We start from the raw sequence: 18,413 nt of genomic DNA, 5'->3' as shown, positions 1-18,413 counted from the left end.
GGATGTCTCTGTTATTGTTCAGCATTGGCTAGTTGGCTTTTATTGGCAATACAGAGAACATGGACATGTTTATACAAACTAGAGACAGGAGATAGATAAAATAAACATCACAGTGCCATGACCCTTGAAACCAGATAGTGGGGTGGAGAAATCAGCATTTGAATGAACAGGGTAAACTATACACAGTCCATAAGAACATTATGCCAACATGAGACTGAGACAGTGTTTTCTTGTATGTCATTTGAGACCTTTTCATTGTTGTGAAACTTAACCATACACAGTGTGAACCTCTTGTCCATACGTGTGACTCTTTCTCATCCTTTAATGTTAGTCAGCTTCTTTGTTTGGATCTTAAATCCTTTCTAATTTTTTTTTTTAAACTAGAACCAGCACGACACTCACATATTTGCACAATTGTCTGATTCCTGTACAGCAGCTCTGGAGTGCCTAGTGAATGAAAAAGGGTACATGTTTTTAATACCTTTCCAAATTGTATTATACATATAATCAACATGTACTCACTGCTTATACTCACTGGCCAGTAGCCTGTTATATATCATTTTAAATCTTTCTGAATCTAATAAGGACACAATATTTTGGATTTTTCTTTTTACTGTGTAGAGTGATTTTTTTCCTTAATGCCGCTATTGTATTTTATATACTTCTTTAAGCTGGGTCTCATTTTTAAGATGATATATTTTTATTGATATTAGGAGCTTTTTGTATTGTCTTTTGGATTTTCAAGATAGGGTTTCTCTGTGTAGCCCTGGCTGTCCTGGAACCCAGTCTGTAGACCAGGCTGGCCTCAAACTCAGAGATCCACTTGGCTCTCATTTCAGATTTCATTATTGGATTATAAATCCAATATTGCTGAAAACAAAATTTATATTATTATGGGTCCTTTTATGTTACCATTTTTATCTAAATGTCTTGCTATTTTGATTCATCAAAATACCATTAAAGACAGGCAGTGGTAGCACATAGTGACTCATGCCCTTAATTATAGCAGAGGCAAGTGGATCTTTATAGAGGCAGAGGCAAGTGGATGTCTGTAAGTTTGAGGCCAGCTTGGACTCATTTTGTAGGCCAGGCTGGCCTCGAACTCACAGAGATCTGCCTGCCCCTGCCTTCCGAGTACTGAGACTAAAGGTGTGCGCCATCACACCGGCTTCAAAGTCTGAATAATAAACAGGACAAAGTTGGCCAGTTTGATCTCCTCTTTCAATGATAAACAATAAAGAACACAGAGTCAAAGGTTTTCTGTGCAGCCTTAGCTGTCTTGGACTCACTTTGTAGAACAGACTGGTCTTGAACTCACGGAGATCTCCCTGCTTCTGCCTCCCAAGTGCTGGGATTACAGGTGTGGGCCACTGTGGCTGGCTCATGCTTGGTCTTTATACAGTTATTTCTGAATGAATCATTTAGAACTGCAGTTTAATTTAAAAAAGAAAGAAAAGCTGACTCAATAGCAGAGAATTTAACGTAAAACAGTAGGCATTTTTGCCTAACAACTGAAGCAGTGATTTACCAGTCATTTAATCTTATTGATAGCTTTGAACATTTGTCTCATTTAGATGTCAAGTAAGGTGGGAATAATTCACTTCTCTTTTCTGCTCAACTCTAATTATGTTTGTGTCCTTTGCTGTCTGAGACATTATTTTGAGTAAGACATGTATATTCACATTTTTCTAATACTGTTAGGAAAAAGATGATTTAGGACTGAATTCTTTCTTTGTTCCATAGACATGCAAAGCTTGGAGAAGCTTTTGAAAGATGCCATTGTTTATGGTCAGCCTCGGACAAGAAGGCCCTGGAAGAAAATCTTAATCCTTGTGGAAGGCATATATAGGTAAGTAATCTTTCTCTACTGCCTTAACTCTGGCCTAAGCCTGCAAAGTTAGACAAAGTTATGAAGGGCTGGCAGACCAACCCCCTCTGGAAACTAAGGAAACAGGGTTTGTAATTTGTTAAAAACACTTGGGAGTCAGGGGCTGCATGGAGCACAAAGCCTCCAGGTCCTTCTTAGTGAGGTCATTTTCTACTGTTTATGAAAAGCTTACACATAAAGAGTCTACTTTATTAAATGCAAATTACAAAGCTGGAGGCTGAGACAGGTGAACCATCTATTTGAGGCCCACCCTCAGTTCAGTCTCCAGTCTCACACAAAACAAATTAACATCAAAATAAATAAAACAAGTTACTTTTTATTTTTTAAGATATGGCCTCATGTATCCCACACTGACCTTGAACTCCTGACTCTCTGCCTCGGGTACTAAGATTTACAGGCACATTCCTTCACTCAGGCCATATTTTTAATCTCAGATACGTTTTCCTTTTGTTAATATGGACAGCCTGTCTTACTTAGGTTTTTATTGCTGTGATAAAGGCCATGACCAAAAACAGTCTGGACAAAAAATGGTTTATTTGGCTTGCATATCCTATGCCACAGTCTATTGGGGGAAGCCCTGGGCAGGAACTCAAGGCATGTATAAGGAATGCAAAGCCTAATGTTTCTTGTAACTTCAGATTTAGAAGAACTTGTGGCCTGGGGATATGACTAGGTGGTAGAGTGTTCCCCTAGCATATGCAAGGCCCCAGCTTTAACCCCTAGCCCCAGAAAACAAACCATCTGCTGTAACTTTAATTCTTTCTGTTGTGAAATAAAACCAGTTATAATGTCAACCTCTCCTATTCCAGCCAAGTAGTATACCACATAACTTCATTTAAAACCAGAAGTGGAATTTTCAGACTTGTTGAAAAGCAATAACCTCAAAACATTAAAAATAAAGTACCCAATGGCTAATTTTGAGAGTTTAAAACTGTGTGTGTGTGTTTTAAATCCTGTTTTGATAGCATGGAGGGGTCTATTGTTCGCCTTCCTGAAGTGATTGCTCTCAAGAAGAAGTACAAGGCGTACTTGTATCTGGACGAGGCACACAGCATCGGGGCCCTTGGTCCTTCAGGACGAGGCGTGGTAGACTACTTTGGCTTGGATCCTGAGGATGTAGATGTTATGATGGGAACATTCACAAAGAGCTTCGGTGCTTCAGGAGGATACATTGGAGGCAAGAAGGTAAAACAAGCCTCTAGAGTGGCCAGTTAGAGATTGAGAAAGGCTGTCTAGTAGATGGGGTCTTGAACTGGGATATGGCAATCTTGGATGTTCTTGTGGCTCATGTTTAGTGCTGGTGGACCTCCTACCTCAGATGCCCGGGGAGTGACTCTGATGGCTCTCACTGAGCTAAAGACTGCTCTGTTCATTGTTTGTTGTTTGCTCATTTGAGCTTCTTTCTCAACTACATTCTGGTCTGAGATATAGAATACTCTTTTGTAAAAGAACACACAGTGGTGCTTCCTGTTTGCCACAGTCTTCTGTTCAGGGTTTGAGTTATGCTCACACTTTCAAAGGATTGTCACAGCAGCCAGCGGGAATGGAAGATCGTAATGCACGAAAAACAAGAGGTTTTGTTAGATCTAAGACACTGCAAAGCGTCTTATTTTTTAGCTTTATGTATGGCCTCTAAGGCAGTTAAGAATACACGTAAAATCATGGACACTGCATTTGAATGTGTCTGGGCTTTGTAATCTCTTGAGAAAATATTTTTAACTTTTTAGTTTCCTTATCAGTAAATAAGTATGGCAGGTTTGTAATGTGCTGGTCTTAAAATGATGTGTGCTTATGCTACAACACGGATACATTTTGCAGACATGTTAGCTGAAGTGAATCACAAGAGGGTCATGTTGTGTGATGGTTTTTTAGAGAATAGATATGGAAACAGAATATAGATTTGGAAGTTGCCAGGGATTAAGGAGAAGGGAAAATGGAAAGTAACTGCTAATGAGTACCATGTTTTCTTATAGGATTATGAAACTGTTCTAAAATTAAATAATGGTAAGGTTCTGACTATGCCAAAATCCATTGAATTATATGCTTTACAAAGGTGACTATGATGGAATGTGGCTTATATTTTATATTACTTGAGCCAGGCCTGTAGCTCAGTAGTAAAGAGCTGGCCCAGCATGTGTGCTGCCCTTAATTTGACTCTCAGTGTCACAGAAAAGAAAAACTTGCTATAACATCATCGAGAAGTGCATGGCAGGCTCAAAAATCCTCTTGATTTCTTCTTAAAACTAAACAATTGGAGCATTAAAGAGTAGTCATTCTCCATGTATACAGTGTGGCTGGTGTCGTTAGCTAGTGCTTTCCCTGCCCTAATGGAAAGCCCAGGGCTACCACAGTGCCTGGCAAGAGAGACAGAATTATATTTGCCTCTACTGCCAGCAGACATGTTCAGCATTAATTCAAAACAGTAACAAAAGCTAACGCATTTTATTTTATTGTCGGGGGTGGTGCTAGGGGGCAGGTGTTTGAGTTTTGGGGGTTTTTGTTGTTGTGTTGTTTTGTTTTCTGTTTTTCTCTGCTTGTTTGTTTTTTGTTTTTCCAGACAAGGTTTCTCTGTGTAACAACTCCTGGATGTCCTGGACTCACTTTTTGTAGACCAGGCTGGCCTTGAACTCGTATCAATCTCCCTCTGCCTCCTGAGTGCTGGGATTAAAGGTGTGCACCACCACGCCTGGCCAAGCTAGCACATTCTATTATTAATTTTTTTTAAAGTTAACATAAAATTAGTTAAAGGAACCTGAAATTTTGTAAGACAACTACCATAGCCCATAGAATAGGAGAGAAAGAGATGTAGTTTAATTGATTTTCTTTAGTTGTTGGTTGTTCATAGATTCATGCTAAGAGAAACTAAAATTTTTTTTAAGGGACCAAGAAGCTGCTAGCAGTTTGGTCTCTGTCAGCAATATAGCACAGTTCCAGGATCTCAGGATGTTTTACTACCCCAAGTGATAAGTAGAATACTCTGGAAGGATATATAGTACTAAATGACAAAGCTAATAAGCAGGAAGCAAGAAGTCTGTGCACTCATTGAGAATAGCAAGTTTTCCGGCAAGGCATGCTTTGTTTTAAGGGCATGTGGTATCAGCTAGTTTTCCTGCTTGCACCTCCCTGAGGAACATCACTCAGTTCAAACCTTCTTTTCTTCTTATAAGAATTTCACAAAGCCTTCTCGTGAAGGGTACCTACATCCAGAATTTCGAGAGAGAAATAGAATTTTGTAGTCCAGTTTTCTTAAGTGGGTTATGGGGGGCACATAAATTCTGACTACTACTTTGCATTTGCCAGTGTTGGGCAGCCAAGCAGACAGATCAAACCCTGGGAATTATGATGAGTGAGCTGGATCCAGCAGTTATGGACCAGTTCTACATGAAAGATGGTGTTACTGTAAAGGACACCACGTGAAAGAGAGAGGAATCTGTGACCTGATAACAGCCTCTGTCCCTCCTTGATGCCATGCTGTTCAATCCTTACAGGTATTTGGTGGATAGATGCAAATATTAGACTAGTCAAATCACCCCAGAAGCAGAGTTTTCCCAAGTTAGCTTTGAAACAAACTTCAGTTAGACTTTCTGTGCTGGCGTGATCAGGAAGTTGTGGAGGTCTTTAAGTCAGGAAAATGTGGCCACCTTGTTTGTTTGTTAGAGTTCTTGGTGTATAGCCAAGGATGACTTGGACCTCTTGAGCCTCCTACACCCCCCACCTCCATCCCCCACCCCACCTCCACATTACAGGATTAGGAGCCTTCACACTTGCCCTGTCAGAGTTGTAAATATCACACAATGTTTTCTTTGCTCCAGAAAGTTTAAGGCCAAAATGCTACATTTGATCATTACAATTTCAATTTTATTGGTTTTGCTAAGAACCAAAGAAAAGTTTCTAAAAAGTGAAGAAACAGCACAAAATGAAAAGTCATGGAGAAGGTGGTGGCTGCTTTCTAGCTGTTGACAATGAGGGAGGGCAGTTACAGAGAGGAGCATTGTTCCAGAGACGGTGCCAGCACACCCATCAGTGCACGAAGGAGATGAATACGTTGCATCAGTGTTCTCTGTGTTTAGGTGTCTGTGCCACCCTTGTTGTGAATTGTGTGCATAGAAAAGCCATTTGCCCTACGAAACGCTTTGTTTTTGTCTTTGTTATTGGTGTGATATCGACAGTATGAGCTGGCCTTGAGTCTCAGCTTAGTACCTGTTCCAGCCTGTGGAAAGGAAGAGTCCAGAACCACCCGGAAGGACGTGCTTGCATAACTCTGTGCGTGGAAACTGCCTCTCAGTATCTGCCTGTGCTTCCACAGGAGCTGATAAACTACCTACGCACACATTCTCACAGTGCTGTGTATGCCACATCGATGTCACCACCTGTGATGGAGCAGATCATCACCTCCATGAAGTGCATCATGGGACAGGATGGCACCAGTCTTGGTAAGTCTTTTTCAGGAAGCACTTTCCAACTTAGTAAAAACTTAGCAACCAACTGTGCTCTTTTGGTTGAGGTTTTTCCCTAAATGAGGAGCCAAGCTTCCAACAGGGCATCACTGTGAGGCTTTGCTGACCAAAAACACTTTTCACTGTGTTAGGTGCACTCACTGTCTGTCTGTCTGTCCGTCCACCTATCTATCTAGAGACAGGGTCTCTCGGTAGCCCTGGCTGTCCTGGAACTCTTTGTGTAGACCCAGATGGCCTTGAACTCAGAGCCTCTGTTTCCAAAGTGCTGGGATTAAAAGTGTGTGCCACCATGCCTGAGTTACACATGATGAGACTCTCCTTGTTGTCCTACTATGCTTAAGTTTAGGACGTTTGCCGGCAGAGTCTTGTTGTTGTTGTTGTTTTGAGACAAGGTTTCTCTGTGTAGCCTTGGCTGTCCTGGACTCACTTTGTAGACCAGGCTGGCCTTGAACTCAGAGATCTATTTGCCTCTGCCTCCCCAGTGCTGGGACTAACCATCAGGGTCTCTCTTAACCCATCTTGTTATGTGGAAATGTAATTCAGTAAATGGTGATGTGTATCATCAATAGCATGTTTCCAGAGTAAATGCCTTTGATTTAAAACCTTCATAAAGTTTCTAATTAATGAACAGTATATAATGAAGTTCATCTTAAGTCTATCTTTGTCATTGGTGGGATATGCATCCAGAAGAGATGCGGGTACTGAAACATAATTAAAAATAAGAGCTGCTGCCTTGTTTATTTCCTTTTATCACCAGGGGGCAGTGTTGACCAGTTACTGTGAAATGAGGGTAATTGAGTCTGGTTTTGTGGCTTTTACTTTTAAAAGTCTTTGTGGGGGTGGAACACTGTGACAAAAGGCTGTAATCTTAGCACTTGGGAAGTGGAGACAGGAGGATTAATTATTCAAGATCATCCTTAGCTATCTTGAGGCCAGCCTGGGCTACTGGAGATCCTAGCTTATAAAAATAAGTAAGAAGATAAAAAGGTTTTCTGCTAGCAGTATGATATGAACTTAATTACTTGCTCTCTTGCTGCTTCTGAGGCATTGTGGCTATAGCAGATTTAATGTCCTCAGCCTTGGGCTCTCCACCCTGTAGTACATGGCACTATAGGTGGGCTGCAGCCTGTATTGGAAACAGTTAAGTTGGATGTCTGTTTTGGGTTAGGCCTCTCTGAAACCCAAACTGACTTTATATTTGTTCCCATCTGTCAAAGCTCCTTGTTACCTCATGGAAAGACTTTTAGAAATAGTATTGGCAGCTGCGGTTTTATGAATTTGCCTATACAGGAAGAAAGTATTAGTGTTGCACACAGAATTGGAGCTATGTGAATCACCTCCTGTTAACAATAGCACAGATGGGTGTTGGAGAGATGGCTCAGCAGTTAAGAGGACTGTCTGTTCTTCCAGAGGTCTTGAGTTTAATTCCCAGGAACCACATGGTGGCTCACAACCATCTATACCGTGATCTGATGCCCTCTTCTGGCCTGCAGGTATACATGCAGATAGAGCACTCATACATAAAATAAACAAAATATATTTTAAAACCCCAATAACACAGATTTATTGCTTCTCTTTCTGATGTGGCTTTACTGAAGAGAGTGTGTTTGCGTATGAAATACACATGCATGCAGAGACAGATAGTACGGTGACCTTACTAGTTTGTTACACAGATTTAGTTTGGTGCATAGATCTAGATTAGGAAAAGGTATGCGCCATCGGTGTTCATATTGATAATTTCTTTTTCTTTTTCTTTTTGTTGTTGTTGTTGTTGTTTTGTTTTGTTTTGAGACAGGGTTTCTCTGTGTAGCCTTGGCTGTCCTGGACTCACTTTGTAGACCAGGTTGGCCTCGCACTCAATCTGTCTGCCTCTGCCTCCCTAGTGCACCACCACGCCCGGCCCATATTGGTAATTTCTTAGAGCCTAGATTACATGATGACTTTCTTGTGAACAAACAACTTATACGTACTCGTTGAAGTTATCTGATGTAAATGAAATATGGCAGTTAGGGACAGTGTTGGATTAGCATTGCTTTTCCAGGTTTCTCTTCTCTAGCCACCACCAAAGCTTAGTTGTGTGACAGATTCCTTATGCTCACAAATTCTGTGGGTTAGGAGTTCAGTCAGCACAACAGGGATAGTTGTCTTTACTCCACAGACGTGTGATCAGATAAGGTGATTGCACTGTTAAAACGACTCAGATGGGGGGCACTGGAATCACGTATCTGTTTCTTCACTGACTATTGGAAGGCTTGATACATTTGGTGTAGTAGCTTGAAAATCTTAAGCGAGTTAGCTCACAGAACCCACTGTCATGAGCATTCCTTGCACATCACCGACATTGTTAGCTGTGCATGAATCTGAGGAGGAGGCTATGGAGAGCATATTTCATATTTCAGCCCTTCCTCAGGGGACTTGGCACCTGTCTGCTGAAGTTGTCTAAATGAATTGTGCTGCCAGGTGGAGGTGGCACGCGCCTTTAATCCCGGAACTCAGGAGGTAGTGGCAAGCAGATCTCTGTGAGTTCCAGGACAGCCAGGGTTATAGAGAGAAACCCTGTCTTGTAAAACAACAACAAAAAATGTGTTGTGCCATATTATTACACTATTCAGCGTGCCCTATGGCATGTACAAATGCCCATGAAGACAGCGGGGGAGCCCCAGTGTAACATTCAAATGCCATGGGAAGGCCTATTGACCTTGGTGCATGCACAAGTGGGAGGCGTGTAAATTGTATGGTGTCATTGGACAGTCTATGCAGTGTTCTCAATTTTGCAGGACGTAAAGCAAGTAGACAGTTAGGTGGGCATTTAATAGTGTTTAAATGGTTAGCAGGGTAGCGAGTTTGCAATGAGCCAAGGTTACAATATTAAGTTTTTTTATTTTCAATAATGTCATGTAGGTTCTGCTACCTGAAATTTTACATTCTATTACACTTGTAGGAATAGAATATTCCAACATAAATCAGTCATGTTGTATATTTCTTAGTACAATTTGCTATCAACTTTTTATCACACTGAGAATTTCTGTTGAGTATGAGGTTCTCATTCACTTGCTTTCACTTTTACAGTAGTCCAGAGTATTAGAGCAACTTTTTTGTTCACTCTGTTTATGGATGTTTAGGTAATTAGCTACTTTGAGGTGTCACTAGAATTATGGAGTGATCTGTGCATGTCTCCACTGTGTGCTTGCAAGTTTAGCTTGGTTACCTTTCAGTGAGGTTGGCAAACATCTTCAGAGGCTTCTAAATTCTTTCTGCAGTGAAGCATACTAGCAAATGCCAGTGATCCCAATTCTTGGAAGGCTAAGGCAGGAGGATTGCTGCAAGTTTGAAGCCAGCCTGATCAACCTAGTGAGTTCCAGCCAACCTGAGCCACGGAGTGAGGCTGTTCAAAAATTATGCCCAGGACTGCAGTGGACTCTCCTCCTGCTGTCTCTGTGCTTAGTAAAACAGCAACAGGCTACCACAGTGGCTTTAATCCCAGCACTGGGGAGGCAGAAGAAGCAGGTGATCTCTGAGTTTGAGGCCAGACTGGTTTACAGAGTGAGTTCCAGGACAGCCAGGGCTGCACAGAGAACCCTGTCTCAAAAAACCAAAAACAAGAAAAAAGAGAGAGTTTACCATAAATTTATGAACAAGTTTTGACATTGATGCTTTGTTTCTAAATTTATGAAGATAAATAGCCAAAAGAAGAATTAGAACTAGTAATACCATGCAAATCGGTAGTGATTCAAGGAGGAAACATGTTCTAGAAGGCCTTTCCCAGACTCCACTGAGGATTGATGGAGCAAAACAGAGAGGTTTAACATTGGAGCTTACAACCAGAAAAGCCAGTTTCAGAACAAAACCCCCAGCCCTGCTTCCTGAGAGTAGGTAGCTGGGGAGAACTGTCTACTTTTATTTCTATAAGGTTGCATGTTACTATGTGAATATATTGCTTTCTTAGTAGATCTTTAGAATAATTCATTAAGCATAATAAAATGCTTAAAATAAGATTCAAAGTGAGATACTCTGTGGCTGCTGTTAGGAGAATTCTGCTTAGGAAAGCTGCAGGCAGCCAAGGAGGATGCAGCCAGGGAGCTGCATTTCTGCCCATCTTTGCCACACTCCTGTTTCCTTCCTTCTGGCTGGCCCTTCCCATATCCCCTTAGATTTGCTAGTGGTCCTCTTGCAGTGGCAATATCAAGTCAGAACAAGCCCATGAGTAGAAAAGTGAGACCTAGATTGTCCTTCATGCACCACTGCCCATATTCCAAAATTTTTATGAGTCAAAATTAAATACCCATAAAAAATCAACTAAGACATTCTTTTAAGATCACAGAACTGACGCCTGGTGTGGTGGCACATGCCTTTAATCCCAGCACTCGGGAGGCAGAGGCAGTGGGTCGCTGTGAGTTCGAGGCCAGCCTGCTCTACAAAGTGAGTCCAGGACAGCCAGGGCTACACAGAGAAACCCTGTCTCGAAAAGCAAAGAAAAAGAAAAAAGAAGGAAAGAAAGAAAAATCCCAGAACTGCACTTGGATGTAAAATATTTTAGCGCTTTCTTATACAGTTGTTGCTTGGGTGGTTGGATGTTACCAGCGTGGCCTGATCAAAGACAAAACTGGATACATAGATTTAATAGGTAGCTTTTAAGGTGATTACAGAAGCCACTTTCCATGTGGAAAACTTTATTGTTTGCACTTAGTTTCTAAAGACCTTGTGTAAATTCTGTTACTGGTGTAGGAGAACTTGGGTAGCTTGAAGTTGAGTTACACTTAGGTTTGGCATGTTTCAATTAACGCAGTAGTCAACTTGCTAATGCTGTCTTAAATGATCCAGGGAACTGTCAGCAGCTAATTAAGGAGAAAGAGACACTAAGCACCGGTATGATCTTGCAGACTGCTGCTGCTGCTCAGGACCCTCAGCTGATTGACCAGCCCCCAGCTCTGCCTTCCAAGCCGGGGAATGTTTGCCTTCTGCTTTTTCCTTTATTATTGTGTTTTAATGACGTTTGCTTAGAAACTCCTCCACATCAGTGGGGGAATGGAGGTAATGAGCATGTGCAGTGATTAGAAAAGAAGGCAAAAGGGAGAGTGCACTTTCCAGTGGGCAGTTTCATCCTTGCACATTTGAGCAGTTATTCCAGTGCTGAGCTGTAGGCCAGGACCCCGGGCCTGTGACTTAGTGCCTAGAGCCCTGCTGTCAAGAAGTGTTTGTGTCGGCATTTATCAAGCACCTGCTGGAGTCAAATGAAGACTGTCATGCAGAGCGGCAGGGTGAGGCTCCTGGGGAGAGCTGGTCGTAGACACATTCTCCTTTGCTCGCCTTGCCCTCTTCTTAGTTTCCTCTGTCCTCCTTCCACACTGTGTCCTCCATGAAACTGAAGTTCCCTACAGTACCTAAGTTAGATCCAACATGCTTAATCAAAATTAAATGAGTCTCCCCCTCACCCTGTGGAGTCTCTTGTAAATTGCCATAAATAAAAGGAAAAAAAATCCTTTAATAAATTAGCTGCTTCATTGTCTAATAAAAAAGGCCTTTTAACCAACAGATTTAGCTTTTTAAAATCAGTAAGCATTAAGACCCCTTTACAGGTGGGGAAATTTGAGCTCACATGTGGGGCAAGTTCTCTCTGTATCCTGTTTCCAAATAGGATGTGGCTTTCCTCAGTCCATCTGCTTCTACTTCTGACAGTAGTCAATGTCTTATTAAAGCACACCATTTAATGGCCTATTTCTATCTTCCCAGATAATTTTCCACAAAACACCTGAGTTTCCTAACGAATGACAAATGACAGCCACTGGGGCATTGCCTGCCTGCCTCCTCTGACTCAGCAGCCACTTTACCCCTCTGTTCAGATGCTCAGGAGCTTTTGAAGGGATGTGGTCTGTGTGCTCTTCTTCCACTCTCATCTGTTCTCAAAATCCAAATGCAAATAAGTTTTTTGCAGTAAGAAACTTCTTTCTGTGTCTTTTGTTTCAGTCACTTGGATTGTTAAGATGCCCATAAGTGTCAGGCCAGAAGCCAGCCTTTTAGCAGATGTATACTTGGCCACAAAACAACACTTTCTTAGTAGGAAACCTAAGAAAGGCATTTGGGTTCCCCTGGGATGGGAAAGGAGCCCTGAACCAGAGGCCCCTCATCTGGAGATGTGGTTGCATGCTATGGGGAGGCTAAGCTCTTACATATTCAAGGATTAAAGCAGATAAATTGATTTGCTTAGTTTTTTTTTGTTTGTTTGTTTGTTTGTTTGTTTTTTTCCCCTTATTTTATTTCATTGGTTTTTCGAGTCAGGGTTTCTCTGTTTAACAGAACTCTGGCTGTCCTAGAACTTGCTTTGTAGTCCAGACTGGCCTCGAACTCTGCCTCTGCCTCCAGAGTGCTGGGATTAAAGGTGTGTACCACCATGTCCAGCAGTAGATTTATTTTATGGCCAGATTTATTTTAAAGATTTTTTTTCCCCTACAATTTTTGTGTCCGTTTATTTGAGCTAAGACATAGTTTTACTCTTTGTTTTGGTTTGTGGCCACTGTGGCCTAGTCTGTGTTGAAGAACATGCCTACTTTGCACATCACATGATTGACATTGCTTCTTTCCCCTGGAATTGTTTCTGGGAGCTTTGTTAAGAAGAGTTGGTCACAGCAGTCCCTCAGCTTTACGAATGTTGCTACAGGATGACTTAATGAGTATACGCCAGTAACAAAGGCCAGTTATCTTCTGACATCTGGCCAGCCAGAAATGAGAATATGCCAAAGGACTGATTTTTATCTAAATGTTGGATCTAAGCTGGGTGTGGTGGCACACGCATTTAATGCGAGCACTTGGGAGGCAGAGGCAGGTGGATTGCTGTGAGTTCAAGGCCAGCCTGGTCTATAAAGTGAGTCCAGGACAGCCAAGGCTACACAGAGAAACCCTGTCCCAGAAAACAAAACAAAACAAACACAAACAAGCGATGCTAAATGTCAGATCTGTATGTTCCTGTCATTTGCTTTCATGGTGTAATGAAATGTTAAAGAAGAAAGCCTATCAATGATGCTTTTACTTTAAAAACAAAAACAAAAAAAACCCACTGTTTTGCACCATTGGGCAGTCAGCGGAGGCCCTTGCACGTGGTGAGCCAGCCCTCTACCACGGAGCTTCACCTCTGGCTCCGCGATACTTCTTTAATACAGCAAAGCAAGTCTATTCAAGAGGCACTGAATAGGTGCAGAGACCACTAGCTACAGTGAGGTCTTGCCCTAGGTAAGAGCAGTAATTGAGTTCAGTTCTGATTCCAACCAAGAAATAGAGGAATTTGTTTAAGGATTCAAGTCAATGGAGAGGAAGTAGTGCAAGGATGCCCCTTGCCTTCAGACTCTTCGCCAAAGGCAGACAGGGCAATAAGATACTACCTTTAGGGGATTCTCACTCCACTGGACTCCTCAAACACAGGGGAGTCTAAAGTGTGACTTGGTCTGAAAAGTCTCGGAAGAGGTTGATGTCAGTTTGGTGCAAGGAGAGAATCTTCATTGGTATCAGAAGGCGCTCATAAAAGTGCACTCTGAGAAGTCTCTATTAATTACATCAGAGGCATCTTCTTTTTTTTTAAGATTTATTAATTTGCCGGGCAATGGTGGCACATGCCTTTAATCCCAGCAGTTAGTAGGAAGAGGCAAGTGGATCTCTGTGAGTTCAAGGCCAGCCTGTACTACAGAGTGCATTCCAGGACAGCCAGAGCTGTTACACAGAGAAACCCTGTCTTCTTTTTTAATTACTTATTTTATTATTTATGTATACAGTGCTCTTCCTGTATGTACATGGCAGGCCAGAAGAGGGCATCAGATCATATTAAAGATGGCTGTAGTCACCATATGGTTGCTGGGAATTGAAGTCAGGACCTCTGGAAGAGCAGTGCTTTTAATCTCTGAGCCATCTCTCCAGCCCCCATCAGAGGCATCTTAACATGGTTTGTTTGCTTTGTTCATTTGTAAGAAAGCTTAAAAATAGGTACAAGAGCGACCCAGGTACCTCCAGTGTGGACCTGGGTTTAACACCATTGCTGTGGAATTTGCTAAAAATGAGGTTTCTAAGCCAGATGCATGCCTGTAATCACAAAAGGATTGGAAACTCAAGGTCAGCGTATGGTACCCCGTCTCCAACCCCACCCCCAAGAAGATCCTAGTATGCTCTACTCAGACCACTGATATTTATTGTCACCAGACCAGTGGCATTTTAAAGACCACCTCAGTCAGAAAGCAAACTAGCATTTAAAAGCTTGTTTACATTAGAGGAAACCAAAACTAAATCTACCTTAAAAAAGAAAAAGACATTGGAGGGCAAGAAATGCGATGTTGGTGATAAAGCTAAGCTGCCAGTTTTCATCATTTTTGGAGACATCACTGCATAGGGCCCTGATATTTGACACCTGGGTCAGGGGTTAGAGTTAGCAGGAGGGGGAACTGAGGATTTAGACCTGAGGCCAGGGTTGGTGAGGTTGCTTGGGATTGATTTTTTTGGTTTGGTTGGTTTCCTTCCCCATGTTGACTACTCACACTTTTTGTTGTTGTTGTTGTTGTTTTGTTGTTGCTTTTTGAGGCAGGACTGCTCATACTTTTGTAGCCTGTTAATTCGAAATCCCAGATTTTTTTTAGTAAATAGCATACACATGGCCTTGGCCATGGTAGAATGTTTTCCTTAATGTTCATTATTTGTCACTTTGTAAACTCCTAACTTGCTGCCTTGTCCTTTGACTCCTACATTACTTGATTAAACCCAAACAACCTTTTCCAGTAGTTGCCCTTATTTGCTCCCCTCTGGTCTGGAGGTGACTGCACTGTGCACGGCAGAATTCCTCACCCCTCTGCTTCTGCCTGGAGTAGCTGTGCTGTCTCTGTTCCAGCTCCATCAGAGATCGTCTTTGCACAAATTAGTGCTGTCTGGCCTGGACTAGGGAAGTAGCTGAGTGGTAGACCGCCTACCTAGATGCTGAAGGTTCTGGCTCTGAGGGAGAGGAGGGGGGGGGGGTGAGGAACTCAATGGTGAATGAGTTGGCGCCCTTTAAAATTTGGTTCTTTTTTTTCCCCCAAAGGCTCTTGGCCTCTTTTCTTTCTTTTGTTCTGGGCCGGGTGTTACTGACTGCATTAGCAACCATTCTGCTAAACTGTTGATTATATTGAATCAACAACGTTAAGCCCTTGCCCCTGCTGCTTGTTGCACATCCTGTGGCAGTCCTCAGGAAATCCTATTTTTTGGCATTGAAACGAATTAAAGGATTAAGTCAGTACAAGGAAGGGGGTGATAAACTCTGTCGGAGGAATTTACCGGCCTGTGTTAGCAAAAGACTGCTCTCAGTCTTATATGGAGATAGAAGACCAAGGGGCAGCTTTGGAACAGGCTCTCTGGCCTTGGAGAGGCAAGTCTGGCTGCTTTGATGTCTTTTGGTCTGGCAATGGCCCTAGCCCAGCTCTTTGATGCTTGGTAGCCAGTCTAACAAAATAGGGACGCAGAGTTGATGACCCTGGTTCCCACTCCTTTACCCAAGTATTAACAAAACTGTTAGCTCTTGTTTCCTGAAAGCCTTTACAGATACCCCTTCACCAGCTGCTTCATGGAGGCACTGCAGCGTATATAAGAAGCCTGTTAGGGGTGCATTTATTTCCTTTCATTTGGGGCTCTCAAGTGGCTAACAATGGTTTTTGGGTTTTGTTTTGTTTTTTATTCCTGGTGCTATTTATATGGAACTTAAGGGGTACGTGCTATGGTTTGCCTTACATTTTAGTTAACATTTCTTTTGGTTTTATTTTTCATGGGGTTTTCTCTGAGTTAGTTAGAAAATCATCAGGACAGAGTTACCAATACAATTTGGTTTTAAAGCTTCTTTGATTTTTTTTTTTTTTTTTAAACATGTTCTATCCTCACCTACCCCCTCCTCTCATCCACTTGCTCCTTTAAGGTATTTTTAGATGTGATGATCTGGATTTCAGTCTAAGTCTATATCCATAAAGGCCAAGTCATGCTTTCCCAACTTCCCCGTCCTAGACACTATTGAGCTCTGTGCGTCCTGTATGGTACTTGTGACAGTGAGTATGGAATCTGCTGACCCAGAAAGGTTGGAAAGTTTCATTCTTATTCTATAAAGTTAATAGATACAATAGCATCTAAATGCGAAAATTATGGAATAGAAGTTCCTAAACCTCTAATCTTTATATTATCAATATATTTCTAATGATATGGAAATGAACTTGAGCCTAATAATGAGATTCATAAGATAGGCAGGAATTACACTAACGACCCTCAACTGTTTGCCACCATTACAGAAAACATCTTAGTGTTATTTTTGCCTTTAGTTATTGTTTTTTTTTTTTTTTTAAGATTTATTTATTATGTATACAATGCACATTAGATCACAGTATAGATGGTTGTGAGCCTCCATGTGTTTTTAGGAATTGAACTCAGGACCTCTGGAAGAGCAGTCAGTGCTCTTAACTGCTGAGCCATCTTTCCACGCCCCTACTGTTCGGTTTTTAATGTCCCCTGGTACATATGCCTATTCTCGTAGGAATGTTTACAGAGCGTGGCCACAGGATTTGTTTTCGTTGTTCTAAATTTTGCTAGTGTTCTTGTTTATTATTGTGTGTATATGGGGGTGCAAGTGTTGGTTCTTGCCTTCCACCTTGTTTGAGATAGGGTCTTCCAACTGTAGTGCTGCCTGCCTGCCTATGAGCTTTCAGGGATTCTGCTGGTTCTGCTCTGTTCTCGCTGTAGGAGCACTGGGATACAGACGTGTGGTACTGTATCTGGCTTTCTGTGGGCTCTGGGGAACCTGACCTTAGGTGCTCATACTTGTGAGCTCTCTACCCACCGAGCCATCTCAGTAGCCTTTCCCACCTTTTTCTAATGGCACTGGGAATTGAATTCAAGGTCTCACACATGTTAAAGAAGTGCTCTACCACTGAGCTGTGCCCCTGGTTCTTTACCTTGTTTTCTTTTCTTTTTTTTTAACATATACATTTATATTATTACACATATATACAATAAACTATGTACAGTAAGAAGAACCATGAAACAATCAGGAATTATATAAATGTTACATTCATAGTGTTTTGGCTATTTATGTTTGGCAACCTTGAAGAAAACATCTTTCCTATCTTGATGCATCTAAAATTCTGAATGCAAATCATTATCTATCATATCTCATCTTTATCAACTTAAAACATCTATCTGGGCCTAAAAACGTCTTAACCCCTAAACAACTAAGCTTAATTATAAAACTAAACTATCTGGTCTTCAACTGCATCAGAGACTTGAGAAGGAATAAAATTATCTGAGTAGAAAATGAGAACATGACAGAGACAGTCTGCTACCTGAACAGTCACCCAACGCTATAACGTTGGAGCATCATCTTCAGCCTTCTGGCCCAACATACCTGACAGACATATTTGTGAGGCAGGAACTATTGAGGACTTGCTTACCCTGTCTTGGCAGAGTTTGGCCTTCGACTCTGCCTACATCCAAGCCCAGTGGTGTGTTTACCACATTTGAAGCCATCTCCATAAGGAGATTCATTGATGCTCATCATGTTCTTTGAGGTAGGCTGGGTATTGCCAGGAGTTAACCTGTCTTATTGTCAAAGAATCTAGGATGTATATTCTTGTGATAAAATAGACTAGTAATTGACATGACCATGATTTGATCAACTAACAATTAACTTGTATTACTTAATCATCCTAAACAGCCTGCAGTAGCAGGCTTGTATTGTAGTTGAGTTGTATAGGTACAATGCTTGATATTAGAGTAGAAATGTATATGTATATATATATATAGATAATGTATATATATATATATAGATAATGTGTATATATATATATATATATATATATATATATATATATATATATATAGTGTGTGTGTGTGTGTGACGAATGATCTTAAATTTGAATTCTACACCAGTGTATCAAAATTAAACTTATTTTGCATCAATATACAAAATTCTATACCAGTGAATTAAATTTGGGGGGAGGGGTGTTAATTTGGAGTCTTTCAATCTTTTTTAAGCCTCCATACTACCTAGACAGTTTAAATTCCCAGCATTACCATTTTGTTCACAG

The 18,413-nt window shown here is 41.4% G+C and overlaps 1 protein-coding gene across 1 annotated transcript in view; it reads left to right on the top strand.

Annotated features, from left to right (window-relative positions):
- Positions 1 to 18,413, top strand: part of Sptlc2 (serine palmitoyltransferase long chain base subunit 2) — an 82,976-nt gene that overhangs the window by 44,992 nt on the left and 19,571 nt on the right. The window contains exons 7-9 of the mRNA XM_051149720.1: positions 1,744 to 1,849; positions 2,854 to 3,073; positions 6,195 to 6,321. Of these exons, the coding sequence (XP_051005677.1) occupies positions 1,744 to 1,849; positions 2,854 to 3,073; positions 6,195 to 6,321 (453 nt within the window). The remainder of the gene's footprint in view (positions 1 to 1,743; positions 1,850 to 2,853; positions 3,074 to 6,194; positions 6,322 to 18,413) is intronic.

This window comes from Acomys russatus, chromosome 1 (assembly GCF_903995435.1).
Source record: "Acomys russatus chromosome 1, mAcoRus1.1, whole genome shotgun sequence".
NCBI classification, from domain to species: Eukaryota; Metazoa; Chordata; class Mammalia; order Rodentia; family Muridae; genus Acomys; species Acomys russatus.
The sequence above is the reverse complement of the archived record's forward strand: the minus strand, read 5'-3'. Positions and strand labels throughout refer to the sequence as shown.